The sequence below is a fragment of the Pyrgilauda ruficollis genome, unplaced genomic scaffold, assembly GCF_017590135.1.
Source record: "Pyrgilauda ruficollis isolate IOZ18807 unplaced genomic scaffold, ASM1759013v1 scaffold23, whole genome shotgun sequence".
NCBI lineage: Eukaryota > Metazoa > Chordata > Aves > Passeriformes > Passeridae > Pyrgilauda > Pyrgilauda ruficollis.
In genome coordinates, this window is record NW_024522539.1 from 16605268 (window position 1) to 16632698 (window position 27431).

The 27431-nt window shown below is 54.9% G+C and overlaps 5 protein-coding genes and 1 non-coding gene across 9 annotated transcripts in view; 2 read left to right on the forward strand and 4 right to left on the reverse strand.

The window, feature by feature from the left end:
• Positions 1–1800: 1800 nt before the first annotated feature.
• Positions 1801–7501, reverse strand: PATL2 (PAT1 homolog 2). Its single transcript, XM_041469211.1, is given in 20 exon segments — positions 1801–2088; positions 2286–2438; positions 2515–2612; positions 2690–2830; positions 3084–3243; positions 3487–3629; positions 3783–3827; positions 4121–4221; positions 4302–4416; positions 4530–4668; positions 4746–4823; positions 4941–5095; positions 5270–5356; positions 5469–5636; positions 6014–6079; positions 6184–6252; positions 6374–6669; positions 6794–6896; positions 7330–7410; positions 7412–7501. Coding segments are annotated over 20 exon segments (2328 nt in total). The 3' UTR covers positions 1801–2048.
• A 2119-nt stretch (positions 7502–9620) lies between these two features.
• B2M (beta-2-microglobulin) lies at positions 9621–12180 on the forward strand. The gene is made up of 4 exons (XM_041469212.1): positions 9621–9775; positions 9935–10213; positions 10698–10733; positions 11913–12180. The coding sequence occupies exons 1-3, from the start codon at positions 9706–9708 to the stop codon at positions 10709–10711; spliced, it is 363 nt and encodes a 120-aa protein (XP_041325146.1). The 5' UTR covers positions 9621–9705; the 3' UTR covers positions 10712–10733; positions 11913–12180.
• Positions 12181–14366: 2186 nt separating this feature from the next.
• Positions 14367–20779, forward strand: TERB2 (telomere repeat binding bouquet formation protein 2). The gene is made up of 7 exons (XM_041468943.1): positions 14367–14430; positions 14854–14935; positions 16166–16311; positions 17102–17160; positions 19742–19830; positions 19933–20021; positions 20100–20779. The coding sequence occupies exons 1-7, from the start codon at positions 14367–14369 to the stop codon at positions 20240–20242; spliced, it is 672 nt and encodes a 223-aa protein (XP_041324877.1). The 3' UTR covers positions 20243–20779.
• A 137-nt stretch (positions 20780–20916) lies between these two features.
• On the reverse strand, positions 20917–23652 carry RPS17 (ribosomal protein S17). The gene is made up of 5 exons (XM_041469196.1): positions 23510–23652; positions 23143–23294; positions 22563–22668; positions 21421–21486; positions 20917–21041 (listed from the first exon to the last, which is right to left on the reverse strand). Exons 1-5 carry the CDS (start codon positions 23510–23512, stop codon positions 20961–20963), a joined length of 408 nt encoding a protein of 135 aa, XP_041325130.1. The 5' UTR covers positions 23513–23652; the 3' UTR covers positions 20917–20960.
• Positions 22841–22968, reverse strand: LOC121354620. Its single transcript, XR_005955306.1, has one exon. It is a non-coding gene; the product is annotated as a small nucleolar RNA SNORA71 (small nucleolar RNA).
• Positions 23653–24280: 628 nt separating the features above from the next.
• The window catches only part of CPEB1 (cytoplasmic polyadenylation element binding protein 1), a 31561-nt gene continuing 28410 nt past the window's right edge, over positions 24281–27431 (reverse strand). For all 4 annotated transcript variants that reach the window (XM_041469015.1, XM_041469013.1, XM_041469014.1 and 1 more), the window contains 3 exons: positions 26733–26827; positions 26424–26504; positions 24281–25756 (listed from right to left, as the gene is read on the reverse strand). In XM_041469015.1, the coding sequence (XP_041324949.1) occupies positions 25646–25756; positions 26424–26504; positions 26733–26827 (287 nt within the window). In that variant the 3' untranslated portion in view covers positions 24281–25645. The remainder of the gene's footprint in view (positions 25757–26423; positions 26505–26732; positions 26828–27431) is intronic.

The window sequence follows — 27431 nt, forward strand, 5'->3', positions numbered from 1 at the left end:
CACCCCCAAAGACATCCCAGGATGAGACACACATCTTGAAAATGTTTCAGGATTAACCCCATACAATACCCAAGACAGCCTGGATGAGCTCCACACACCCCAAAACATTCCAGGATGAGCCCCACACACCTCCTTCCTCCCCAGGACAGTGACAGCCCATGGTCACGGGTCACACCATGCTGTGGGGCCAACAATGCTCTCAGGAGAGCACCAGGAGGAGCTGGGCAGGTGAGACACCCCAGACTTCCAGCAGTTCTGGATTAAAGGAGAACATCCAAATGCAGCTGAATGATCCGGGGGTCTTCAGAAGTACAATACACCCCTGAGCTGGATTCATTCCTGGGTGTTGCCCCATGGAGAGGGTCTGATCCTCCATGTGGGAAGCACTGGGTGCTGTGGGAGAGTAACAAAGAGATGGGTTTTCCTTCTTTTCCCTCCTGTAATGGAGCAGCAAAATCCAGGAGAGATCTCCAACCTTCCATGCTAGAGAACTTGGTCTAGCACACATTTGCAGCCAGGTCACACTTTCATCCTTCAGCCACACTGGCAGTCAGGCAAGGAGCAAACAGAAAACAGAACACAGCTTATCTTTATCTGAAGGACTTGCCAGTGTCCTCCCCAGCTCCTGCTATCAATGAGCAGCTGCTAATTCTCTCCTGCCTGAAATTCTCCCTGGGATTTGTAACAGCAAGGTCGGTTCTTTCACTGCCAGGTGAGACCCCACACTGGAATTCTCCCACATTGCCTTAGTGGGGTTGGAACAAGGGGCTCACCCCATGGAGAACCTGCCAGGGTCACTCTTTTGAAGAGGATGGCTAGGAATGAACACAGCTGTTCCAGAAAACTCCCTAAGGATAAAGCATGAGGAGCATATACATTCTTTAAGATGAGCAGGAGGAGATACAGCTGCCAGAAGGATTGGGAGGTCCTGCCAGCTGGACTTTGCACTCTCTGAAGGAGAAGAAACTGAGCTACCTTGATGAGCAGCAGAAATAAGTCCCACCCAAGCCCTCACAGCCTTATTCTCTGTAAATTCTCCCTTTGGCCCCTGAAGGATGCCCTTTTAAAGGAATTAGCTTTATCCACTCAAGGTTGGAGCTTGAGCAGTCTGAGGATGAGACAATTCTGTGCTGCAAACCTCTTTTGAGTACACACCAGGCTTTGGGTGTCAGGTTTAAACCTCTGGGTGGGTGGGGGTGGCCCAGTCCCAGCTCTCCCACAGGACTAGGGGAAATCCCACCATAAAACAGGCAGGAGCTACCAAGATTCCCACAATGGGAGCAGATACTGCACACACAGAGCTCAGATACAAAAGTGAAGATCAGCTTGGGGTAGTCAGAATTGCTGGAAGACTTCAGACTAAACAGCCTTTGGGAGCTCATCAGAGACAAGAGGTGCTTTATTACCCACCCACATCTGTTTAAAACTTCCCCACCATAACCTTCCCATGTTACACCAATCTTTACTTCCCTATCAGGCCAAGCTCTGACTTATCTTCACCACCACATCCCTTCTTTCCCAGCCCATTCCCCTCCCTATGTGTGCTCAGGTGTGTGGGGCCTCTGATCCCCTCTCCAAGCACTCCTTTCTCCTCTCCTCAATCCTCTGAGCATCCCTCCCCTCTCCTGTCCCAGACCAGGGGTCTCCTTGCCCAGCAATGCCCATAGGACCACTGTGCATCCAACATAAGCTGCCCCAGGAGCCAGATGAGCTCATTAATCACCTTTTTATTTTATTTCAAGCACTGTACAGAATGTGCCAGAGACAAAATCCCCCCCAGGTGCTCCCAGCGCCCCTGTGCACTGCCTCGGCCCCTGCCATGACCCAGCACCCACCACTGCCAGGGGGGAGGCCAAAATAAGTTACACCCACCCACCCCCGTGCTCCCAGGCACCGGGACAGGGCGGCATCAGCCCCTGGGCGCCAGCCCTGCCCGTGTCACCCAGAGTGCCCCGCACCAGGGTAAGCGTTGGCTTCCAAAGCCACGGCATCGGGCCCTGCCCACCCCGGCACCACCGGCTCCAGACCCCACCCCCAGCTCCCAGGGCTCAGCAGAGCATGTCAGCCTCCGCGGGCAGCGGGGAGCACCTGCAGGGAAAGGATGAGGTTGGAGTATCAGGGTGCTGGTCTGTCCCAAAGAAGCGGGAGCAAAGGCACCAGGATCAGCTCAGACCAGCAGATATCTGGAGAGAATTCCAGGGGGGGATGGAAGCAGTGAGCCCCCAGTCTATGTGCTCCTGTCCCCCTGGGGGATCCCCAGGAGAGCCATTCCAGGCAGTACTCACTCGGACATCTTGGTTGCCAGGTGGTAGACAGTCTGCTTGTCCAGGTAGCGGCAGAAGAGCAAGACAAGGTTGCTGGGCAAGAAGAGAGGCTCTGCCAGCGAGGCTGTAGGCAGGCGTGACAGCTCCTGGGACATCAGGTACACCGTGTCTGTCCTGGGGACACCAGCACAGGGGTGAGCACCCCACGGAGCAGTGACAAACCCTCCCCCCAGCTCACACCGGCACTCACCATGCCTCGAAGTCCCCTCTGCACGGCTTCAGTGGCGCATGTGAGGACAGCAGCCTCTCTCCATGGCTCAGTAGGGAATAGAGCAAGGAGATGCCAAACTGCAGGAAAGCACCAGGAGTGTCACAGCCAGCAGCAGTGGCACCCCAGGGACACAATGGGGCTCAGGGCCACGTACCTGGTTCTTCAAGGCCATGGTGAGGGGGAGCTCCGAAGACTCAGGTAGAGGATGGGTGAGCTCCTGCAGGAGCTCGATGAGTTTGCTGAAGGTCACCTCACCCACCACCTCATTCAATGGGCTGTAGAGCAGGGGGAGAGACTGGGCAGAGCAGAGGGGAGAGCAGGAATCTGAGATCCTTTGACCTGTCACAGCCACACCCCCATCCCAGCACTTGGAGGGGAGGGTCACTGCTGGTAACTAACTCATGGAGGCCTTCTCCTCCCCATGGATGGGAAGAAGCTCCTGTTCATGCTAACCCCACAACACAGGCCCCCCTCATTGCCCAGGGTGCCACCCCCAGCAAAGGAAGGAGAAAGCCCAGGTCATCCCTGCCCTGGCTGGAGGTGCTTGCCTCATCCAGCATGTCCTTCTTCATGAGGAAGGGCAGGTGGTAGGTGATCGTCAGCAGGATCTTCTCCCTTTGCTCTCCAATCAGGTGGGGCAGCAGCCGGGCCACGAGCTTCTTGCCCTTCCGCACACACAGCAGTTGCAGGAATTCATCTTCTGCCTCCCTGGGAACAAAGGCTCCATTGGCACAAATCCCAAGGGACCTGGAGCATCTCTGTCCATCCAAAAGGACCAGCATCAGCTCCACTGGAGGACAAGGTTCACAGGCAGGTCAGCATAGGCTGCAGTGACACACAGAAGGAAGGACCCAATGCTCCTGTGACCCAGACCTGCTCATCAGTGACCATCTCAGGTCTACAAGGACCAGGACATGCTGCCTGCTCCCCTTTCCCACAGCACAGACTCACTCTTCACTGCTGCAAGCCCTGATTTTCAAGGCTTGGTAGATACTCTCCACTTTTTGGCTCTTCTGCTCCTGCCTCTGGGGCTGTTTCTCCCCCGGGGAGATTTTCTGTTGCACCTCCTCTACTTCCAGCAGCTGCAGGAAGAGCTGGAAAAATGACACAGGGTAAGGAGGAAGCTTGGACATCTACCAATTGGCTGTCCAGGACCCTACCTAGGTAGATGTCCCCTTAGAGAAATCCCTGGATGAAAACAGAAAAGCTGGACTATGCTGCCCTTCCCCAAATCACCACTCACTCACCTTCTCAATCCTGTGCAGCGCCCGCAGCCGGTGGGTCCCTGCAGCCTTTGGGAGGATAGAAAGGAAGGCACAAAGGTTACAGCCATCCCTAGACACTGCCACCAGCCCAGAACTGGGCCAGCTGCTCCCTGAGGATCAGAGGTGGCTTCAGGATACAGAGCAGTCCCATGGGGAAACCATGGCCAGAACCCAATCCCACTCCTTGGCTGGGCACAAGCTGCCACTGCTGAGGTAGTACCTCCTCCAACTGTGTGCCCCATCCTATTGCTCAGGGCAGCTCCTAAAGCAGCACTCCTGGCAATTCAGGGCCCTAACCAGCCTATCTTCCCTTCACCTACCTCCTCCTCTACGAGGGCATGGTGCACAGCATCAATGGCCCGGCGAGGGCTGTAGCAGGTGGACACTGTAACCTGGCCCAGCGACCCCGCGATGCGCACCACTGCGGAGGAGCAGGAACACAGTGACAACACATCCCAGAATTCCTCACCCAGCCCCCCAACACCTGCCCCAACCCCTCACCAGAGTCATAGGTCTCCACTTTTTGGATGAACGGCGTGACCAGCTTGGGGGGCTTGTTGCGCCTGCCCAGCAGCTCCTCCTCCGCCTGTTTGCGCTCCAGCCGGTGGTAGTAGGTCTGTAACAGCAGAAAAGCCAGGAGCCCTCTCCACCAGTCCTGAAGGGTTTCTCCAGCTCCCAAAGCCCCACCTTGAGGGGAACAAGCTGCAGGTGCTGCCAGCAGGAGCTCACCTGGTAGTAGTAGTCATCATCTATATTCTCACTCTGCAGCTGCATCATCTCCACCTTGACAACCCAGTCCTTCTCCTTGGAAGTCATCAGCCCAGCATAAGGGTCCACTTTCCGAGACCACAGCTTCTTGGGGGAGACACTAGCACAGGAGAAGAACTCAGCCCACTGTGCCCACCCAGAGCCCCCCTGCCCTGCACCCAAAAGCACCTCCCATACCTCTGCACCTGCCTGCCCTGCCGCTGCATCAGGATGCGCTGGTGCTGGGGGTGCAGCTGGGTCATGTGGCTGGGTGTGCTGCAGGGGACACCAGACAGGGGTCAAGGGGAGTTTTGGGACACCTCCAGAGTGAGGTGACGCCCAGCTGCTTTGTAGGACCCCTCCAGTCCCACCCCAACATCCCACTCCTGCTACCTGAAGTTCAGCGGGCCCGTGGCTGAGGGGCTGAAGAAGACAGCAGGGTCCAAAGAAGAGGACATGGGCCTGAAGTGCACGCCCAGGGGCTGTGGTGGGCTGCCCACGGTGGGGGACCCAGGCTGGAAAGGGGTTGGAGGCGCATACCCTGCTGTCTGAGAGGGAGAGAGGAGAGCAAGGGTCTGAGCCTTCCCCTCTGAGCATCCCAGAGGGGTCAGACAGCTCTGTGCTCCCACCCCTCTGGCAAAGTGCTACCTGCAGACATTGCCACTCTCCCTAGCCCCTGCCACTCCAGGACCACCTCGATGGCTCAAAGCCCACCACGTTACCTGGTTGGGAGTGAAGAGTGCAGAGGGTCTGCAAGCTGGTGGGAAGGGTTGAGGAGAGCACGGGGAGCGAGGAGATATCAGAGGTGCCTGGTGCAGAGCAGGAGACAGGAGGTGTCACTCAGGCCTGTCCTCAAGGCTGTACCTCCAAGGAGGGGAGGCAGAGAAAGAAGGGATGCAAGAGCACCCCCAAACCTGTTACCTGCTGGAGAAAGCACTGGGAGAAAGGCTTGGGGGACATAAGTCTTAAGTCAGAGCACTTGAGCCGGGAAGAGCCCCCATAGCCCCTCTGCACAGGAGAGCCAAGGAAGTCGAGAGCCATGTTGGTAGATGGTGGAGGTCTCTCCAGGACCTGGAGGATGGCTTTATCCTGTGAGGAGGCGGCAGGTGGGAACAGGGCACAGCTGGGAACAGTTTAGCTCCCTCAGCAATAGTCAGCTCACTAAAACCTTTGGTCACTGCTCAACCAAGACCAGCTGGGCTCCCACCCCCATAGTGTGGAGCAGCTGGAGACCCATGGGAACACCCAGCATAGGGGTTTCAGTCCCCCCAGTCTCAACAACTTTGCCTTCAAACCCAGGCCCTGCTTTAGGTGGGCACTCACAGCCTTGGCACCCAAGACACATCTGTGCACCTCCAGAGCCATTTAGAGATGTCCCAGGTGTCCCAAATCCCCTGTGTGACCCTTGTTCCAGAGTAGTGGAGAGCCCTTATCCAACTCCTGAAGGCCTGGCTGGAGGTACCCACCTCCAGCATGAGGTGGCGTGGGACACTGCCGGGGCAGGAGCCCCATGCCATGGGATCCATCGCCAGCTAGAAAACAGGGAGATGTTGGCATGAGGCAAATGAACAAGAGGAGAGAGCAAGGGACACCACAGGAGCCACCCTCATCACCAGATGGGTGGGGACATTATTACCGTGTCCTCCTTGCCAAACTCTTCCCAGCAAGTCCCAATCCCGCTGTCCAGCACCGCTGAGTCCTGGCTCTGCAAGGAAAGGGGAGTTAAAGGTCTGCCTCCCTGCCCCAGTGGGCAGTCCTGTGGGCAGGACCCACAGGTGTGGGACGGAGCGGGGAGCAGCAGGACCCCCTGGCTGCTCACACATCACCTCCAGCGTGGGTTTGCTCCGCACAGCTCTCATCACTGCTGGGTCTCCCAGTTCACTGGGCTCCTCAAAGCACTCCTGATCTTCCTCCTGTTCCTCAGTCCCCAGCTCCTCTACCTCTTCCTCCAGCTGAGAGTTAACCTGCTCCATCTGCAGCTCTATCCCACCTTCCTCCTCGGCCAGCTCCTCCAGCTGCTCAGCTGCTCTTCCAGTTGCCTCTACCAGTGCTTTGGCCACCTCAGGGCTTATCTCCGGTACCACCAGGAGTTTTGGGACATCCTCCTCTGTGGAGTCTCGGTCTTAGAGGGGGAGGAAGCAGCACACAGCAGGGTGGGTAAAGGCCTAAGCAGTGCCCACCAGGGTGTCTGCTCCCCCCGAGTGCTGGCAGGTCTCTCCAACACCAGGACTCCCCTAAGGTCTTACCTAACCCAAAAGTCATCTCGTTGTACAGGTCGAGCTCCTCATCCTCCTCAGCCATCTCTTCCAGCAGAAGTGCATCTTCCACCAGCAGAAAATCCTCGATAATCTGGATTTGGAAGCAGCAGATTCCTCGCTAAGGGAGAGGTAACCCTAGCATACTCCCAAAGTGAGGAGGGGCACCCAACCTCCCTCTCACACTCTACTGGTGGTGCCAGGCAAACCACAGGGCTCACAGCTGGAAAAGGGAAAAGCAGGAGCCAGCGGCGCTGCCAGCGAGGACAGGAGGCGCAGCTCTGCCGGCACCAGCGCGGCTGGGCTGAGACACCTTTAGGCTTCAGAGTGAACACCCGCTACGAGGGCACGGGCGGCACGCGAGCACAAGGCAGGGAAGAGCATCCCACCAGCACCTCCAGGGCAGACTCTGCTCCGAGACCGACCGCACCGGGGAGCGCCAGCCCCGGAGAACGAGCACCGCAGAGGGAGCGGGACGCCGGGAGGCGGCAGCGGGCAGGGGGTAGCGGAGCAGGGCAGGCACTCACAACGCTCTCGCCGCCCTCCGCCATCCCGCGGTGGTGGTGCTGCTGCCGCCTCCTCCTCCTCCCGTTCACCCACCCTCCGTCCGTCCCGGGTCCCTCTACGGGGCCACAGTGCCCCCGCCGCCCCTTTTATGGGCCGGCCCCGCCGCCCCGGCATGCGCCTGCCGTACAGCATGGCGGCTCCCAGCGGCGTCCCGCGCCTGCGCACTGGCCTGGCCGTGCCCCCCAGCAGCCCCTGGAGCTGGGGGGCAGCGCGGGCCGGGGGGTGCAGTGGCCGCACCTGCGGCGCTCGGAGCGCGCAGCAGCCCAGCCCGGCTTCCCCCGCCGCTCCTTGGCTGCCATGCTCTTCTCAGAGCTGATATCCTTCTGAGGAGTTATGGAAAACTGGTGGGATGTGGTCTGTCGGGATTGAATTTTCTGGTAGGTAACACCGAGCACAGATGTCAACACTAACACTGTAGATTTCTGCATCCCTCAAAGCATAACGGGTTGCCCTTATCCCCCTGAATACCAGGAGCACTTGGTCATGTCACCCACTCCCAAATAATTCTCCCAATATTCTGCTAATAAAAGCAGAAATGTTCCTAAAATGGAAGATTTGGCTACTCTAACCAAATCATTGTGGCTTTTAATAAACATCATGTGGAAGAGTTGTGCTTCTGTTTACTGGGAAATTCTGACAGGTGGTGTGGGTTACAGTAGAGTCATTGCTAGGGATTCACATCCCAAAGGGCCCATGGAAAGGTTCCATGTCCTGCCATCCTCTCCCCGAGGTGAGGGGAGTGTCCACTTGGGCAGAGCCAGATTCACCCCTGGGACAGCGGGACTGGGCTGGTGACTCCTGATGCGATGATCCTGACAACAACTCTGCCACTGATGGAGCGCTCAGGGATTATTTCTGCCGGAACCTGAGATCCCTGATAAGGCTCTGGCCACAGCTGCAGCTGTTTATCCCACATTGAGAAAAACATTGAGTGTTTTCAGCTGCATGGCTGGCACTGCTCACTGAGTAGCTGGCAAACCCAGCAGGAGCTGGGCCAGTGGGAACTGATAACAAGTGTTTTCAAGATTTTCCTTTGCTTGGCCTCTCCTGATTTACCTGCTGCCTTTGGGGTGTTCACCATACATGGTATATTAATTTAATTTGTGTTTTAATGAGGTACATTAAGAGGTCCTAAAGGGACTTAGTGTTTTGGTGCTTACACCATGCTGCTTTTTCTCCCCACTAGCAGTGACTTGACTTTCTTTTCCCTTTATTTTCCTTCCAAGCAGCACTACTGGGACACTCAGTGGCATTCCTAGCCTCACTGGGCTTTGGTGCTCACAGTTCTTCTGGAGGAGGCAAACCTGTTTCTTTGGTGTCAGAATTCTCACGTTTTCTGTCAGGGAGTCTCTGCTGTGCTAGAACAACAGTCAATTTCCCACCCTGCAGCTGCTGGAATGAGACATACCACACAGGTTTTGAAAGAGGTTAAAAAGGAAGGTGGAGGCTTGCTCCACCATAGCCTGTCGGTAAAATACTGGCCCTAGATACAAAATCTTCTGCAAGAGATTTACCCCCAGTTAAGTTGGAAAAGCTCTCTGTGACCATCAAGTCAAATCATTCCTCCATCACTGCCAAAGCCACCACTAACCCATGTCCCCAAGTGCCATATCCACAGGGCTTTTAAATCCAAATCCCTCTAGGGATGAGGACTGTCCTGGCAGCCTGTGGCAAGGCTGGACAGCCCTTTCAGAGAATAACTTTTTTCTAAGATCCAATCTAAACCTTTCCTGGTGCTACTTGAAGCTGTTTCCTCTTGTCCTCCCCTTTGTTCCCTGGGAGCAGAGCCCGACCCCACCTGGCTGCCCCCTTCTGTCAGGGAGTTGTAGAAAGAAGGTCCCCCCGAGCCTCCTTTACTCCAGGCTGAGCCCCCTCAGCTGCTCCTGGCGCTGCAGCTCCTTTCCCAGCTCTGTTCCCTTCCCTGGACACGCTCCACCCCCTCAATGTCCTTTTTTGAGTAAAAGGCGCAGAACTGACCCAGGATTTGGGGTGTGGCCTCGGCAGCGCCCAGCACCGGGGACGGGCGCTGCCCTGGGCCTGCGGCCACACCGGGGCTGGTCCAGACCAGGTGCCATTGCCCACCCGGGCTCACGGCCAGCCGCTGTTGCCCGCGCCCCGGGGTCTCTGCCCGGTTTCTCCCCCCACCCAGGGCGGAACTGAAAGCGAAAGCGCTTCCAAGCTGGCTCGCACAACCCCAGAGCTCCCGTTCTACCTGGAAACTGATGACGTAGGTGCCACTCCGCGCCACGATTGGCCGCGGGTTCGGAGGCTATAAAAGGCGGAATGCGGGTAGGGGTGGGACATTCCGGGAAACGGCGAGGCAGCGGCGGGCGGCGATGGCGCGGGCGGCCCTGGCGCTCGGTGTGCTTGCGCTGCTGGCGCTGCTCGGCCTGGGAGCGGCCGCTGGTGAGTGCCTGGGGCGGCGCGAAGGGTCCTGACGGGGGTGAGGGGCTGCGGGGTCCCGGCGGGTCCGGGTCACTGTGCCCGGGTGGGTGAGCGAGTGTTGGCATCGAGGCGATGCCCACGGCTGGCCCGCTTCTCACGCGCCCTCGCCCTTCTCTCCAGAGGCGCCGAAGGTGGAAGTCTACGCCCGTTCACGCGCCGAGGAGGGAAAGGAGAACACCCTCCACTGCTTTGTCACTGGCTTTCACCCACCCAGGATTGATATCAAACTCCTGAAGAACGGGGAGCCCATTCCCGGCGTCAAGTACGGGGACTTGTCCTTCAACGAGAAGTGGCAGTTCCAGCGCCTGGTCTATGTGCCCTTCGTCCCCACAAGGGATGACGTCTTCTCCTGCAGGGTGGCGCATTCCACCATGCCGGAGCCACGCAATTACCTCTGGGGTAAGTTGTGCCTTCCCTCCTGTGTGCTGGAGCTTCTTGCTTTATATCCATGCTGTCTCTGTTCCTTTTCCTGGGAAGCAGGGTGTTGTAACGGAGTGGGGTTTGAAGGTTTGAAGGTGTTAGAGATAGAAAGCTAACTTGGTGTTAGCTGAAAAGGCTGTTACACGTACCTGTGAAGGATTCAGAGGGGACACACGCTGGTGTTAATCCATAGGGATTTGGTGATGCTGTGTCACCGATCTCTGCCTTGGTGAACTTAACTAGAAGGTGGTGGGCCATGCAGTGAATCTTTGCTTTATATTGTGTGAGTATAAAGAAGGACAAAGGAAACACAGCAGTGGTCGGGGCTGATGGTGTTGGCTTAGCCTCAGCTACAGCTGAAGGCAGCTGGTTGCCACACTGGGGCTGTTTCTGGGGGAATCCTTGTGGGGACAGGGGGTGCCATTAGCCCCCATGTCTAATGCTCTGTGCTTCTTTCCTGCAGAACCAGACTTCTGAGCTGCATCTGGGATAATCCATGGTGAGTTATTCCCATGCTGTGTGCCATGCTGGTAAGGGAAATACAGACCCATTTCTGTATCGTTGGGGGGGGTGGTGGAGATTTGCAAAGCTGAGGAACAGGAGCAATCACAGCCAAAAAGTAGATCATATTTGGGACACAAAAAAACTCTTTCCACGCCCTTTCTGCCCACTATATTGGTGTGGTTTTGGCCATCCCGTGCCTACAAGAGTCCTTTGCTCCAAAAAAAGGAGAACTTTGGAGAAAATCTTCCTTGCATGTCGTTGCTGTGTCAGCTAGATACCGCAGAGAGAGAGAGTTGTGGCAGGTCCCCTAAAGCTCCCTCAGGCCTGAAGTGCTGTTTCCTGTCAGGGGAGGAGCAGGAAGTCACTGTACCCCAGATCCCTGTGCCTCAGAGTGGGGGGCAGGCTGGGTAACCCTGGGGCAGGGCAGCCTCCTGTGGGATTCATGAGGCACGAACCAGAAGCACCTTTGGGTTTAATTCACCGGTGTCTCAGTCTGAGGGCTCCAAGTTCTTCAAACTCTCTGTGTGTAACTGATCTGGATGTAGCAATGGGGAAATTCTAGTTTAAAACTTGATAGGGAAAAGAAACTGAATATGTGGCTGAGCTGATGTAATCCTGGTTGAAACAGCTACATTATGTGCCCTGTTAGAGGGTGGATAATGATTAACTGTTCCTGGGACAAGCCTTGACAGGACCTTTATATGAAATGCCCCAGTTCCTGCAGAGATACAAAAAGTTGTATACAGTCACTCCTGTGGTTTGTCGCTCACCTTTGGGCAGTGGGGGTGTGAGCCTGGCCCCAAGGCAGGGTCTGGAATGTGCTGCACCATGGCTGTGGTTGGTGGGACACTGGTGAGGGATGCCATGGCTGGCTGGAGGTGGGACGTGGGTGACTTCACTGTGGTCTGGGGACGAGGATTTACTGAGCTGGCATGGAAAGAGTGGAGAGCAGGACAAACTCCTCCCTGGGGTGGAGAACAAGGATCCTCTTGACATGTTGAACTCTGAACTCCACCAAGGAGGGGACAGAAAAGTCTCACTGGAATCTCACTGGAAGGTGGTTTTGCAGGGACCCTGCAGTCAGACTGTTCTGAGGAAACTGGTTTTTAGTCCTAAAATGTTTGCAGTTAAAGGTGCCACTAGAGTGACTGACGTCAATCTACTCTCCATGCAGATTTGAAACATTCTTGCAAGTCAACATCCTCTCCAGCTTCTGTCATTCTTCATCATAGCCACAAGACTGATGAACTTCCTTTCAGAAATTTGCTAATAAGCCTTGTTAAAAGTATCACCTAACCACAGCATCAAGGAAGACCTCCAGGCTTTTTGAACATGTAGCTAAAAATGCCCCCATTACTGCTTAAAAAACAATAGTAACTCTTCGCTGCTCAAAATTTTGCAGGATTTGTATACCTTAATAAACTGCTGGTCCTTAAAATGTTTCTTCAGAGTCATTTGACAAGCTGATTTCACAGGCTCTGATGGCCACTGGGTTGTGGGTGGGTATGTAGCCTTGGTGGCATGATGGGCACTTGTGCTTTTTATATCCCACTGAGAAGATGCAAGAACACTTTTCCATCAATAAAAAGAGAATTAAAGATTTTTTTTTTTTTTTTTTTTTTTGCTGATGTGGTATCTGCCTGGCTGGAGGCTCCTGCATGGGTCTGAAGGGAAGGAACAAGATTTAAAAAGGGATAAAGAGCCTTGGGGACACAGGGAGCAATGGCAGGGAATGGTGCTCACTCCAATGGGGAGAGCTCTGGCAGATGCATCTTGGTGTGTGTGGTGTAAAGCTGAGCCTGGGGGAAGCAGATACGTGTGTTGGTGAATTTCAGTTCTGGTTTTCTCTGAGCTTGAACCCATGGAGAAGTGCAGTTGGGGCCAGTCCTCTGCTGCACTGTGGGGGATTCACACTACCCAAAACCAATGCTGCTGCCATCAGCTCATTTTTATTTTATGAAGAAATCAGAGTGATTGCTTGAGGATTTGTATCCAAATGGATTTAACCAGGATCACTTGTATGGGATCAAGGGTTCCTGGTGGCTCAGGGCATCCCATGTCTCTTCTTGGCTGTGATGGTGTCACAGAAGATACACTTGGGATTCTTGATGGATATTGTCTTGTTCCCTAGTTATTTTCATTATAACCATTTTTTTTGTTAGGGATTTGGAAAATCCAGGCTGTTGCAGGTCCAGCACCTACATGGTAGGTTGCTGAGGGGCAGGGCCCTGTGATGGGGATCCCTTTGAGTTCATCAGAGGGTGTTCAAGGCAGGACAGGCGGGGCTGTCACGGCTGGCTGGTTGTGCACAGTGCTCATCTCTCAGCATGGGACAGCAGGACACAGCTCAGCATGCAGCACCAGATGCACTCTGGTAACCAGGCAGCACCAGCAGTGCTCCCTGTGTGAGAGAAGGTGGCCTGGGAGAGGGGAAAAGGTTTCAGGTCCTCTCTCAGACATCCTGGTGGAGCAGCACAAGGTGCTGTGTGAGCCCAAGGAGCTGTGGAACATGTCCTGGCCTCCTCCCCTGGATCATGAAGGGCCACAAAAGTGCTTTCCACCACCTCAGCTCCGCCTTTCCTATCCTCAAGAGGCACCAGAATAATTGCTGGGTAACCACTCCACCAAGAGTGCTTCACCCTAATTAGGACAGGAGTGGAGACGGCTGCCGGAACTGAAGATTCAGTGGGGGCAATGTGAAGTGACCCTGTCCCCAAAGGACACATCATCATCTTCCCACACTGGTGAGGTCTGCCGATTGCATCTGTGGAATTTTTCTGTTCCTACTTAAGAAACATTTTGATGGTTTACTCAAAAATCCCCTGTCTGTGGGAGAACAATATATGACCACATCAGAGGCTGATTTCCTTTAGCTGCTGGATTTCAGGACCATGTCCAGAAATACCTTCTCTGTTTTATCCAGCATCCCTGGGGTTCTGAGGTACTCAGAATGTTGCTGTGCTGCCGCTGTTGCTGGCCGCAGTTCCCAGGGGATGGGTTATCCTGAGGGATATCTTGGAAAGCTTCAAGCATCAAACAAGCCTCATTTGTGCTGTATGAAATAAAAGCAATTTTTCTGCAAGCAGTTTCCGGAATCAGCAAAATGAAAGGGTTTTTCTGAGAAAAGTTTCTAGGTGAACAAGGATCAAGTCCAACTCCTAGCTCTGCACGGGACACCCCAAAACCCCAGCCTGTGCCTCAGAGTGTTGTCCAAGTGCCCTTTGAGCTCTGTCAGCCTTGGGGCTGCCCTGGGGAGCTGTCCCAGTGCCCGGCCACACTGGGGGGAAGAACCTTTCCCTAATATCGGCTTAAATCTCCCTGACGTCGCTCCAGCCGTTCCCCCTCTCGCCGGGTTTTGCCACCACCGCTTCCCCTCACGGCCGCTCCCGCCATCATCTCCCCTCAGGGCGGTTCCCGCCTCCCCCCGGCCCCTCACGGCCGCTCCCCTCAGGGCCGCTCCCGCCATCATGTTCCCTCAGGGCGGTTCCCGCCTCCCCCCGGCCCCTCCCCTCAGGGCCGCTCCCGCCCTCGTCTCCCCTCAGGGCCGCTCCCCTCAGGGCTCCCCTCAGGGCCGCTCCCGCCCTCGTCTCCCCTCACGGCCGCTCCCCTCAGGGCGGCTCCCGCCGCGATGTTCCGCGGACACAGTGCTTGGTTCTCGCAGAGTGTCAGCCCGGGCCCGCGGGGACTGTGGGGTGAGGGGGCAGACGACAGCGAAGTCCAGGGGAGCCCCGGGGCACGGAGCTGCAGGAATCCGCCGGGGATCTGGCAGGGGCAGAGCCCTGTCACCTCTCAGGGGGAGTTAGGAGGGGAGCAGAGCCCCATCATTCCTCAGCAGGGAACAGCAGTGGGGACACAGCCCTGTCACCCCTCTGTGGGACTGAGACCCACACAACAGGGCAGAGCACGAGTCTGGCCAGCCCACGGTGCCCTCACACTGGGGAAAAGCCCTGAACAACCCTCGGGGGAGCAATGGGAGTCCCACAGCCATGGGGAGCTGCCACAGTTCCACTTCAGGGCCCGTCTCTGCGGCCCCAGAAGCAGCTGTCCCCACCCAGGTCACCCCCAGGTGGGAGCCCCTGGGTGCCCACCCTGACCTCGCTCCCTGTCCCCTGCAGCAGACGCTGGCGGGACACTCGCCCACTGGCTGGATGCTGATTACCTCTTCAGCAGCGATGCTGCCCACCCCGACACCCGCAGGTGGGCAAAGGACGCTTTAATGTATTTAGTGAAAAGTATTTCATGGATACTGACATCCTGTAAAAGTCAAGGGTGTGTTTTTAAAGTCATGGATCTGCCAGGATCTTATTGCCCAGCGGGCTCAGGAAAACTCACCCCACACTAAGTTATAGATAGATAGAACAGAGAAAAAAACATCATGTGTTGAGAGGGGCTTAACTGTGATATGAATTCAATTAATTGTGCTGTTTTCTTGCTGGCTGTGAGTTATCTGCTGGAAAATCAGCATCTAAAACAGAGCCGATGCAATTCCCAAGGAAGGAACCTTTTGCTAAAAAGCCAGTGTGAATTAATGCTAAAAGGAAGCACTGGGGTAAAAATGGACGGAAAAGGACTGAAATGCTTAATAATTAAAAAAAAAATTAAAATAGAGAGCTATGGCACATTTGTAGATATAAAAGGAAAGTCTTAATGATCTTCCTCACTTCCTCAAGATCAGTGAATATTTGTATTTACTCATTATTTAGTCATGTAAATATATATGGGAAAGGAAGCTGCCATGTTTCTTTTAGGCTTTGCTAGGCTGGACTAAGTAGTTTGTTTTTAACACACCAGTGCTTAAAACTGGTTTTGAATTTTGGAATCTTTCAGCCACCTACTCCAGCTAAGTGAGGGGAATTCCAATAAACACAGAATAACAACTTTTCTTCTGCAACAACGTGCTGCCAGACCAACCTGCTCCTCAAGGGGGAATTCTGGATAATTTTATATATATATATTCAATGTATATTGTTAGATAGTTCCTTGTGAAAAAATGTAATTATTATACACATCCTTAAACCCAGCAAACAAGATTTAGTTCCTCTCTAAGGAGGACAGTGAGGGCTGGAACACCCTCCACCTCCACTTCCTTGTGCTCAGCTGTGTGAGCAGGAACCAGTGTGGTGAAGGATAATCGTAGAAAAATCCTGTCTTTGCCCTCCCCGAAGTAGTTTCACCTCAAGAGCAGAGTGGGACTGTGTAATCCCTAAAAATACATTTACTCTTGTCCCTCCTCCAGGCTGGCCCTGGGAGGTGGGACTGTAAGGGGACGTGACTGGTAGAGTCTCACAGGTAGAAAATCACAGAAAATTAGGTGTTTTGGCAAAAAAAAATCAGAGCAGGTTTCATGACAACACCCATCTTAAACATTTTGGTTTTGGTTTGCTTGCAGGTTCTCCTTTGGAAACCAGCTCTCTTTCTCTCTTCCAGCATACACGAGAGTCTCAGTTACCTGGAGGGCAGAGCCACGGTCTTTCACTCCTGTTACCTCTCAGTGTGTGCCAGCACCCGAGATGGAGAGAGGCCCTCGGTGGCTCTGGGCCGCTTCGTCCTGCCCCCTGCCTGCCTGCATGAAGGTCAGGCAAAAAAAATCATCTGGGGATATTTTCCCATGGAAATCCCCCACGAGTACAGCCTTGGCACTGACAGTTACTGCAGGGAGGGACTTTTCCTTCTGCTTGGGAGCGGCTCTTCCTCCCAGAGGGCAGAGTATGATCCATCTATTATCACAGAATGGCTTGACCTTGAACATTCCCAGGGATGGGGCAGCCACAGCTGCTCTGGGAAACCTCTGCCAGGCTCTCACCACCCTCACAGGGGAAGAATTTCTTCCCAGTATCCCATCTAAGCCTGCCCTCTGTCAGTTTGAAGCCTTTCCCCCTAGCCCTGTCACTCCAGGCCCTTGTCCCGAGTCCTTCTCCAGCTCTCCTGGAGCCCCTTTAGGCCCTGGAGGGGGCCCTGACATCTCCCTGGAGCCTTCTCCTCTCCAGGTGAGCACTCCCAGCTCTCCCAGCCTGGCTCCAGAGCAGAGGGGCTCCACCCTCAGAGCATCTCCGTGGCCTCCTCTGGGCTCTCTCCAGGAGCTCCAGTCCTGCTGCTCTTGGGGATGCCAGAGACAAGCCCAGGATACATGGCTGGGTCATATCCATGAGCTTCTCATCCACCAACACCCCCAAGTTCTCCTCAGGGCTGCTTTCAATCCATCCTTGCCCACCCAGAATTTGTGCTTGGGATTGCCCTTACCCAGGGGCAGGACTCTGCCTTTGGGCTTGTCCCCAGAGGCACCTGCAGGGCACCACACTGGCAGCAACTGCCACAGCCCTGTTTTTTGGTGCTCTCAGTCACTAGTTTTGTTGTTCTTGTCAGAAATCAGAAGGAAAATTGGCCGGTTTATTTGGGAGAAGGCAGATGCTGTTGAAGAACAGGTAAGATAAAAAATTTGTATTACACATGTATGTACTGGAGGACGAGCTTGTGCTAAGCAGGGAGCTTGCGCAGGAATTCAGGGGAAAAAGAGTATAATTTTTGGGAAAAGGGGCAGGCAACTCAGGAAGCATTTAAAGATGTCCTTGGGTCATGCAGAAAGAAGAAAATTAGAGAGGTGAAAGCTCAGTTAGAACTTAATCTGGCCACCTCTGTAAAGGGTAATATTTTTATAAATACTTTATTAACAAAAGGAGGGCCAAGTAAAACCTCCATTCTTTATTGAAGTGTCCATCACCAAAGACTAGGAAAAGGCTGAGGTACTTAACCCCTTCTTTGCCTCAGCCTTCAACACTAAGACTGGTTGGATCAGGACAAAGGGCCCCCAGAGCTGGTAGACAGGCATGGGGAGCAGAATGGACTCCCAGAAATCCAGGAGGAGGCAGTCACTGCCCTGCTGTGCCACTGAGATGCTCACAAGTCCATGGGCCTGGATGGGATCCATCCCAGGGCGAGGAGGGAGCTGGAGGAAGAGCTTGCCAAGCTGCTGTCCATCATTTATCACTAGTCCTGGCTCACTGGGGAGGGCCCAGATGACAAGGGACAATGTGACACGCCTCCACAAGAAGGGTTGGAAGGAGGGTCTAGGGAATTACAGACCTTTCAGTGAGTGGTGGCAGGGAAGGTTATGGAGCAGGTCACCTCCAGTGCCATCACACAGCACATCCAGGGAAACCAGGAGATCAGGCCCAGCCAGCATGGATTTAGGAGGGGCAGGTCCTACCTGACTAACCTGATTTCCTTTCATGGCGAGGGGACTCACTGGATGAAGGAAAGGGTGTGGATGTGCCTATCTGGACATCAGCAAAGCCTTTGACACCATTTCCCACAGCACCTCCTGGAGAACTGCAGCCCACAGCTGGGACAATTGGTGTCTGGTCACCAGGATCCCCCCAGGGATCAGTGCTGGGCCCAGGCCTATTCAGTACCTTTACTGAAGATCTGAATGAGGGCACTGAGTCCCCCATTGCTAGATACACAGGTGACACCGAGTTGAGTGGGAGTGTGGTTCTATTGGAGGCTGCAGGCTCTGCTGAGGGACCCAGACAGGCTGGATCAATGGACCAGGGTCATTTGTAGGAGGGTCAACAAGGCCATGGTCTGGGTCCTGCACTTTGGCCACAATAACTCCTGCACAGCTACAGACTGAGATGAGTGGCTGGAAAGCAGCCCAGCAAAAAACGTCCTGGGAATGCTGATCAACAGCAGCTGAACGTGAGCCCAGGTGGCCAAGAATGCCAGTGGCACCTGGCCTGTGTGGCCAGCAGGACCAGGAAGTCCTGATTTTTCCCCTGTATTGGGCACTGCTGAGGCCCCAACTTGAGTGCTGTGTCCAGTTCTGGACCCCTCAATTAAATTCAAGGACATTTTGGTGCTGGAGGAGGTCCAGAGAAGGGACTGAGCCAGGGAAGGGTCTGGAGCACCAGGAGGGAGCTGGGGGAAAGCTCAACCTGGAAAAAAGGAGGCTCAGAGGAGACCTTCTGACTGTGCACAACTCCCTGACAGGAGGGTGGAGCTGAGTGGGGGTCAGGCACTGCTCCCAGGGACAGGATGAGAGGACACTGCCTTAGGCTGCACCAGGAGAGGTTTATGTTGCACATCAGAAAGAATTTCTTCCCAGAAGGGTGATTAGGCACTGGAACGGGCTGCCCAAAACTGGATGTGGCACTCAGTGCTCTGCTCTGGTTGGGAAGGTGGTGATGGTCACTGGTCTTCTCCAACCTGATTCTGATTCCTTGTGCTTGCTGTGCTGTGTGTCCCTGCCACCATGACATCCTGAGGGAGACAGCACTGGAAGGACTGTCTGCCTCCCTTGCCCTGAGCCAGGGAAGGGTCTGGAGCACCAGGAGGGAGCTGGGGGAAAGCTCAACCTGGAGAAAAGGAGGCTCAGAGGAGACGTTCTGACTGTGCACAACTCCCTGACAGGAGGGTGGAGCTGAGTGGGGGTCAGGCACTGCTCCCAGGGACAGGATGAGAGGACACTGCCTTAGGCTGCACCAGGAGAGGTTTATGTTGCACATCAGAAAGAATTTCTTCCCAGAAGGGTGATTAGGCACTGGAACGGGCTGCCCAAAACTGGATGTGGCACTCAGTGCTCTGCTCTGGTTGGGAAGGTGGTGATGGTCACTGGTTGGACCCGATGGTCTTCTCCAACCTAATGCTTGCTGTGCTGTGTGTCCCTGCCACCATGACATCCTGAGGGAGACAGCACTGGAAGGACTGTCTGCCTCCCTTGCCCTAGACATATCTAGTCAGCAGTGTGCTGTTCCAGGCATTCCAGTTGCCACAGGCTGAGCTCAGCCCTTTGGTGTGCTGCTTTCCTTCCCCATGTCACTGCTCACTCTCCTCTCAAAGCAACTTGCCAGCACTTTTGAAGCAGGAGTGCCCTTAAATTTAAAATTTAACTCTGAATTATGCTTAAAATCATGAGCCCTAACAATTCATGCACTGGGAATGTTTCCCAGGTGCTCTGCAGGTGACCCAGGGCACAACTGTAACTCATTCTTGTGCTGATATTCACAGCCCAACGAAAATCCGACAGAGGAACCAGAAGCAGCAAGAAATGCCTGTGAGGAAGAATCAGAGGAGGAAGTGCTAGACCTGGCTGAGAGGTATTTTCCTACCTTCGGTGGCAGGATTTGGATGCACCCCCGATTCCAAGCAATCCTAACACACAGGAACTAAACACAGATTTTTTTCCCCTCCTGATACAGCAGTGAAGAAACAGACTCTGAAGCACTTGCCCAGGGAGAATTTCCATACCGTGCCCTCCAGGAATACCCAATAAATAACATGGTGACAGGTAAATAAATCCACCTGGAAAGGGCTGCAGATGGAGCACACGGAGCAGGGACTCAGTGAGCCCATTTTCCCTCCACAGGCTATGCCTCTGCACGGGACATGAAGAAATATGAGGGGGAACTCCACGATTTTATCCCTGGCACCTCGGGCTATGCAGCGTACTGGGTTCAGAGCAAATGTAGCATTTATTGTGAGAAGACCAAAATGAAGAGGAAATGGTAAGGAACAGGTGGCTGCAGCAGCAAAAACTTCAATGTAAGAGCTGCCAGATGATTTATAAATTATCCAACTGCAGCTCAGAGAGTTCAATGTGTTATTTAAGTACTGGCTACAGTTATAGCAGTATTTGCTTCTTTAAGTAACTACTAAAACTAAATTTCACAACAAACATAAATACAGACATTTTCCCCCAAAACAGAAATAGTTTCTTTTTATTCCGGGGCAGGGATGGTGGTTTAAGCTGTGTTTTAACTAATTTAAGCAAGTTTTTCTTGGAGGGACAATCCAAGGTCTCCTCACTTTAATTTAATCAAGGAATTTTAAGACTTTTCCCCTTTCGTTTAAGCACTTGGAAGTGACCAGTAGGGTAGCAAAAAGCAACTTTTATTATGGTACAGCCTGATTCCTGGGCTGTCCACTCGGAGGAAGCACAGGAAAACCTAGGACAGGCTCCCACAAGCTCCAAGGAGCCACCATGGTTGTTCTCTCCACTGCCCCAAAGGCAGGAGAGCCTCTAAAATAACAGCTTTACACCTCACACCCCAAACTGCCAGGAAAGAACCCAAAAAGATGCTGGTGCACATGAAGGTGTTGAGTCCTCTGTGTGCTCCAATGTGGCACCCCAAGAACCCTCCCTCCCTCATCCCTTGGGTGTCTAAAGACCAGGCAGGCTGAGATGGTTTCCTCACGTTTATTGGAAAAGCGACACACAGGGACAGACTCAGAGCGCTCCTCGGGGCGTCTTGAAGTTCATTCCCACTGTGGGCTGGGTCACCTGCAGGTTGGACAGGCTGCCAAAATCCTGGAAAACAACACAGGAAGAATGGCATCAGTCACAGCATCCTGCCCACTGACAGTGGAGGCAAGTTCCTCCAGGAAGGTGTGGGAAGGTGCTGGGGCAGCACAAGGGTGGACACAGGTCTCCTAAGAAGGGGAGACCACCCTGCTCCAGAGATTGACTCCTTGGTGAGGGAATCATCAGAATGGAGGGCAAGGAACACCCTCACCCTGCTGGTGGCAAAGCCCCCATGCCTCTGCCCTTTCAAAAGCCATACATGAACTAATCCTCCCACAGGACCCGGGGCAGAGGGATGCCCTTGACACCATCCAGCCACTCAGGGCAGCAGGAGCTGTGCCAGGGATATGCCAGCAGCTGGGCAGGGACAGTTGTGACCACTAACCAGGAGCTTCAGCATTTCCTTGGTGTCTGGGTCCACTTCAATGATCTCCTGGTCAAGGGCAGAGACCTGGGGACAGAGGGGAGAGAAAAGGTGTGATTGGTAAAGCCCCACAACAACCCCAATGTCCCCACAGCCACTCTGCTCTCATCCCACTGCTCTGGGGAGCAGTTCCAGCAGCACAGCCAGGAGCATCCTGATGGAACACAGCTTTCCCGACTGAACACTGCAAGAGGCCACTAGCAGTAGAGGGAAAAGCCTGGTTTATGGCAAATCCTTGGAAACTGAGGCCCAACCTGCTCCAGGCCAAGGCTGCTGAGGAGCTGGCATGGCACCCTCAACTGCGCCAGTCCTGGCAGTCATCAGTGACACTCACAGCTGCCCTGTGACACAAGGCCACCATGGCACCAACAAAGGCAGTCCCACCTCCAGGACACCTGTGCTCCTCTGCTCTTTAATCCCAGCAAAACCTCCTCCAGCCCTCTCCAGACCCCAAAAACTCTACCTCCACAGGTTTCCTTCCCCAATAGCTACGTAACACCAGGATTCTTCTAAGAAACCACAAACAGCACAGGTTTGTGTGCTGACACTACACCCACAGCTGCAGCACGGACACTCCTTCCCTGCTTGGAGTCCCCTCCCTGTAACCCCTCTCTGGTACCAGCACAGAAACCAGCAGCTCTGCCAGGAGCTGATGGGAAGAGGGTAAGATGTGCTGTGCCTGAAGGCTACAAGATTTAGGAGCAACGGGATCACATTTCTGGAACAAGGGAAGCCCTCCTGGACCACCCCGCCCAGGTGACAGGTGAGATCTTGACCTGTCCAAACAGAGGGTTAAGGCAAGGGGGTTCTACCAAAACCTCCCTCTGGGGATTCCAACTGCAGGGCAGATTTTCAGCTGCTCTGAAATACCTTCCTGCTTCCCATCAAATTACTTTTTCCCCGAATTCTTAGTTAGGAAAACCAAACCATGAGAAGCCGATTGTCCTTCCTGTGCCAGGTGGCAGCTTTGGAGGGATCTACCTCGGCCTCCTTGATCCAAACCCTCCTCAGCTCCTCCTGGCTGAGGGTTTGTTTTAAAACTTGGGACCGTTTATGGAGATACAGTGAGGCAGGATGGATGGATGGGGAAGCTGGAGCCTCACCTCCGGGACGTAGTTGTCCCTCCTCTCCCTCTCCTCCTCCTGCAGTTTGATGGAGATGCCGCGGACAGGGCCCCTCTGGATTCGCTTCATCAGGTGGGTGACATACCTGTGGGGACACGGGGGTGTCCTGGGCTTTCCCAGGTTCACGTCACCCTTCCCCACACCCCAAATCCCGGAACCACAGCAGGATGAGAACAGCTCTCACCATCTACCCCGGCGATATCCCACCACTGACCCGGGCATTATCCCACCATCTCCAGAGGACATCAGAGACAAAGTGTCCGACAGCAACAGGGTTTGGGGGAGACACAGACCCCCCCAAACACGGGAAAACTCTCGCTCTCCTCTCCCTGCACTATCAATGACCCGGCCACAGGCGGGACCGTAATCACTTTCGAATGCAGGGCTCAGCAGGAACCCCACGCCGTGCCCGAATCCCCCAGGACCTTCCCATGCCCAAAACCCCCGGGACACTCCCAGCTGCCCGAAGCCCATCCGGAGCCCCGCGGTGCCCGAACCCCCTCCGACCCTCTAAAGCCCAGCCGGGACCCCCCAGTGCCCCGAGCCCGCAGTGCCTCACCCCGCAATCTTGTTGCGCAGCTTCTTGCTGGGGATGATGGCGATCTCCTCGCACACGCGCTTGTTGGTGTGGAAGTCATTCCCCAGGCGTGTGTAGTACTTCTCGATGATCACCCGTGCCGCTTTCTTCACCGTCTTCGTCCGAACGCGTCCCTACGCGGTGTGGGCGGCAGGGCCGCCGGTCAGGCTCCGCCGAGCCCAGGCCCAACGCCCCCCACCCCCGGTCCCCCCACTTTTCCCAGCCATCCCGGCCGCCGCCGCCCCCCACTGCCCCTCGCCCCGGTCCCCTCCGGCCCCCTCTGCCGCTCCCCGCCGCGGGGGCGCGGGCCCTCCCGAGGATGGCGGCGGATGGCGGGACCCGGACCCACCATGTCGGCGGCAGCCGCGGAAAAAGAGCGGAGGATGGCGGGAGGCGCCGGAAGCCAGCAGCGGCCAGCGCGCCCCCTGGCGGCTCGGAGGGCCCGGAGGAGGGGCCGAGGCGAGGCGGGAGCGGCGGGCGGGGCCAGCCTGAGGCGCTCCGCTGCGCCCCGCGGCCCGGAGCAGGAGGGAGCCGCCCGGGAAGGGAACTGGGGAGAGCTGTGGTGCCAGCGGCACCTCCCACACCTGGCCCTCAGAGAGGGCACTGAGCATCCGCAGACCCGCAGCGCCCAGTCCCAAAGGAGGAGGGGTGACCGCGACAAGGCCGCTGTGGGACATGGAAGGAGGCCGGAGCTGCCCTGCTCCAGGGACACGGGGCACACCAAGTGTCCTCTGTGGCAGCCTGAGGGCAACTCAGCCCTCCCCAGCCCCAGAGAGGAGCCCTGGGGCCCTCGCCCCTCACAGCCCCCCCACTGGCACAGTGGGAGAACACAGCTCCCTCCCATCAGCCTCATTAGCTTCCAGTTGCAATTAGGGGAGCTCCAGCTGCAGCCTAGGGGCCTGCAGGGACCTCAGGTAAGTGGGACCCAGCAATGCACTGGGCAGCAGCTAGAGCTCCCTCGCAGCTGAGTCACCCACCAACAGCACCCACAATTCATGGCTCCATCCACCCCTCTCCCCAGACCACATCCATGCCTTCCCCCACGCCTCCAGGGAGTGACACCACAGCCTCCAAGCTGTAGAGATCTCCCATGAAGCACACAAGGCACAAGAAATTTTTTTTTTTTTTTGCTGCAACGTGTTTATTATGTGCCAAAAACTACACCACAGCTTACTCCACACGTCTGTAGGAGAGTGCAGTCTTGCCTGCATATACTACAATGAGGTAGAGACTTCACACACAGCTTCACAAAACCCCACAAAGAGCAGCTGGGATATGCAACAATGCAACATCAGCTCAGCAGGAAAGAAAAAAAAAATAATCATAGTAAAGAGGGAGAAATTATGACACTGGTTCTTTGGCACACAGCTTCCAATAGAGGGGAAAGTAACAAAATAATAATGATCAGCATAATTAAGGTCTCAAATCCCAGCAGCAGCATTTCAGTCGACTGCACTGATACTCCAAACATCTCGGGAAGGAAAGGAAAATTACTTGTCCCCTCTAAGAGAAAGGGCTCCCAGGAACCTTCATCGTCCACCAAAACGCAGCCCTTTTTTAGCTTGTTACAAAAGAAAAGGTAAGTCCTGTGACTTTGTGTGATTAAAAACCTCTATCAACCCCCCATAAGTGCAACTTAAAAAAGTGCAACAAACTATTTAAAACTATATACAGCAGCTCAGAGATCCTCATCCCGTCCAGTTTCAACTCCAAAAACAAAAAAAAAGCCCGGCCTGTCCCGTTGCAAACCCCTGGATTTACAACGTCCTGCCATCAGCCCCCAGACACAAATTGCAATAATGTTAAAAGCTGCCAGGAAAAGAAAAAAATCTCTCATTTCAAACGACTTAAAAACTGTTTTTAAGAGTGTAAAAAGGAACTCGTAAAAACCCTCGAGCGTAAAATATGAAATATGATTTGGTTTAAATGAAGAGCAAAGTCTCCTTGTTGTTACAGTAAAAAACGCCAGCTGAACACCCAGGTCACACCATCCAGGTGGGGGTAAATGAATGGAAAGGCACTGTATGGCAACGGCAAAACAATGACCAATGAGACCTGCGCTCTCTCCACCAGTATTGCAAGGAATGTAAAAAAGCGCCTTTAAAAAATAAAAAAACCAGGGCGGGGGCGCCTGCGGCGACGCCTCCGCGACACATGGCCCTTGGTTGGTTGGGTTTATTCGTTTTCAATTTTTGCTTCTCGTCAGCAAACCAGGAACCAAAGTCTGGGAACTGCAGAATGGCTTGAGGGGCACTCCCCCCCTCAAAACACCCCCAAACAAACCCCAACAAAACTCACTGTGCATTAGTGCAGAAACAAAAAGACCAGCAAGTGCAAACATGAATGTAAGATTTTTGTTTTTTTCCCCATCAGTCCTCAGGAAGAACGTTCCCAGCCGGGCCTGGCTCCGGCAGGCGCTGCTGCGCTCTCCTCTGGCAGGTTCTCCCAGGACTCTGCCCGTGCCAGCCCCGTGCCCGGCGGCCCCTTAGCTGGAGTCCCGGTTCTTCTGGTTGCGCATCAGCGGGCGGTGGTGGCGCAGGACCTCCATGGAGTGCTGCCAGTGCCAGCACGAGCGGCAGAAGTACTTGAAGCAGATCTGTGGGCAGAGCACAGGGGCAACACTGGGGTGACACCAGCAGAGCCACTCCTGCCCTTCACCCCTGCCTGGTTTCGCAGCCCCCACCAGCACACGGATCCGTGGGTTGGACAGGGGGAATGCCAGCGATGCTCTGGAGGGGCTGTTGTGCCCAGCTTCCATCTTTTGAACAGGTTTGAAAATCAGGGACTGGGCACTGGGGTAGTAGCTGGGCTCTGCCAGGGCTCCCATCACCCCCATGGCATTCCTGCCCCCTGCTCATAGCCCATCCCAGCTTTGCAGGAAGCTGCCAGAGCCCAGCCAAGATCCCTCACCTGCAGCCAGAGTTGTGCCTCAGGCAGCCACAGGGGCATGCACCCCAACCCCAGACCATCATGGCTCACAGAGCAGCAGCCTCCCCTCCCCCCAGGTGTGCCACTAAGTGCTGGCACAGCACCAGCAAACTGCAGTATCCCTGGCTAAAAGTGGGTGGACATTGCCTGCCTGGGCCTCCTGGCAAGCACCAGAGTTTCCCTCTCCAGGAGAACTGCACCTCCCCCAAAACAAGGTCACCCTCCCATCCTGCCCACTGGGGAAGAACCAGTGTATATATCCCCAAAACCCAGCAGCAGGGCCTGCTCCTCCTTGAGAAAGCCCTGAGCACAGCCCACAGGAGAACTAGCCTTACCTGGTCTCTGCAGAAGAATGGGCCAGGCTGGGCATTGCACACTTGGCACATGGAATCCTCCAGGTACGGGTCGATCTGAACCTGCAGGAGAATGAGGCAGTGGGCATGGAGCAGCACCAGGATGATTGCCCTCTCCCTTGGTACCTCAAATCCATCCCCAGCAGCACCCCTAGGGCTGGCAGAACAGCAGCCCCACTTTCCCACTGCTTGAGCAGCAATATGGGGCAGGCTCCATGAGCACTGGCACTCCCAGAAGTACCACCCATCTTGCACACCCCCTCCTGGGGTTGCCCCATCAGCCCCACTCACCTTCTTGGTAAACTTGGTGGTTTTGATCTCCACAAATGCAGCAGTCACAGCCTTCAGGTAACTGCGCTGGTTGTTGAAGGTGACACGGCCCGACCCTGGAACGAGCCAGAGCACAATGTTAGAGAGGAACAGCAGAGATCAAGAGGGAACCACTGCCAGCACCACCCCCTCCCTGGTGCCACTCAGACAGGGAAGCAGCTTTGACAGGGAGATGGTATCCAGAGCCCTCTTCCTGCCTCCTTCCCCAGGCACCACATTCCCAGGATCAGCAGAGTGCTTCATGCTACACCTGAAATGCACCAGTGCTGAGACAGCTCAGCAGCTTTTATTCCCAGCCCCCCCTCACCCAAGAGCCTTGTTTTGCAGCCTCATTGCTGCTCAGCAGCATTCCAGCACCACTTCCTTTCCAGCCAAGGTCTGTTAAGACTGACACTGGCAGATCCCTACATAGCTCAGCCACTCAAAGCAGGCACTCAGGACAAAGTGCCACTCAAAACCCCTCCCAAAGCATTGCACAGGACACAGGTAGGAGGGCCTGGATCCAGTCTGGGGTTACAGAAGATGCCCTCAATCAGCACAACCAACCAGGGCACAGCTTAGTTACCCAAACTGAGCTCTGACTGCTGTGACTTTAGGACAGCTCTAAGGGTGGAAGTGCCACCGAGCTGTTGGGAGATGGATCTTGCCTACTTGGAGTAA

What these genes read in the sequence shown, in the direction of transcription:
- B2M (XM_041469212.1), top strand. Translation starts at nt 9,706, where the DNA reads ATGGCGCGGGCGGCCCTGGCGCTCGGTGTGCTTGCGCTGCTGGCGCTG. An exon ending in CGGCCTGGGAGCGGCCGCTG is followed by an intron (nt 9,776 to 9,934) that starts GTGAGTGCCTGG and finishes CCTTCTCTCCAG; the next exon opens with AGGCGCCGAAGGTGGAAGTC.
- TERB2 (XM_041468943.1), top strand. Translation starts at nt 14,367, where the DNA reads ATGTTCCGCGGACACAGTGCTTGGTTCTCGCAGAGTGTCAGCCCGGGC. An exon ending in GCCCACCCCGACACCCGCAG is followed by an intron (nt 14,936 to 16,165) that starts GTGGGCAAAGGA and finishes TCTCTCTTCCAG; the next exon opens with CATACACGAGAGTCTCAGTT. An exon ending in AATAAATAACATGGTGACAG is followed by an intron (nt 20,022 to 20,099) that starts GTAAATAAATCC and finishes TTCCCTCCACAG; the next exon opens with GCTATGCCTCTGCACGGGAC.
- RPS17 (XM_041469196.1), bottom strand. An exon ending in GGGACAACTACGTCCCGGAG is followed by an intron (nt 21,487 to 22,562) that starts GTGAGGCTCCAG and finishes CTCTGTCCCCAG; the next exon opens with GTCTCTGCCCTTGACCAGGA. An exon ending in AGGAAATGCTGAAGCTCCTG is followed by an intron (nt 21,042 to 21,420) that starts GTTAGTGGTCAC and finishes GTTGTTTTCCAG; the next exon opens with GATTTTGGCAGCCTGTCCAA.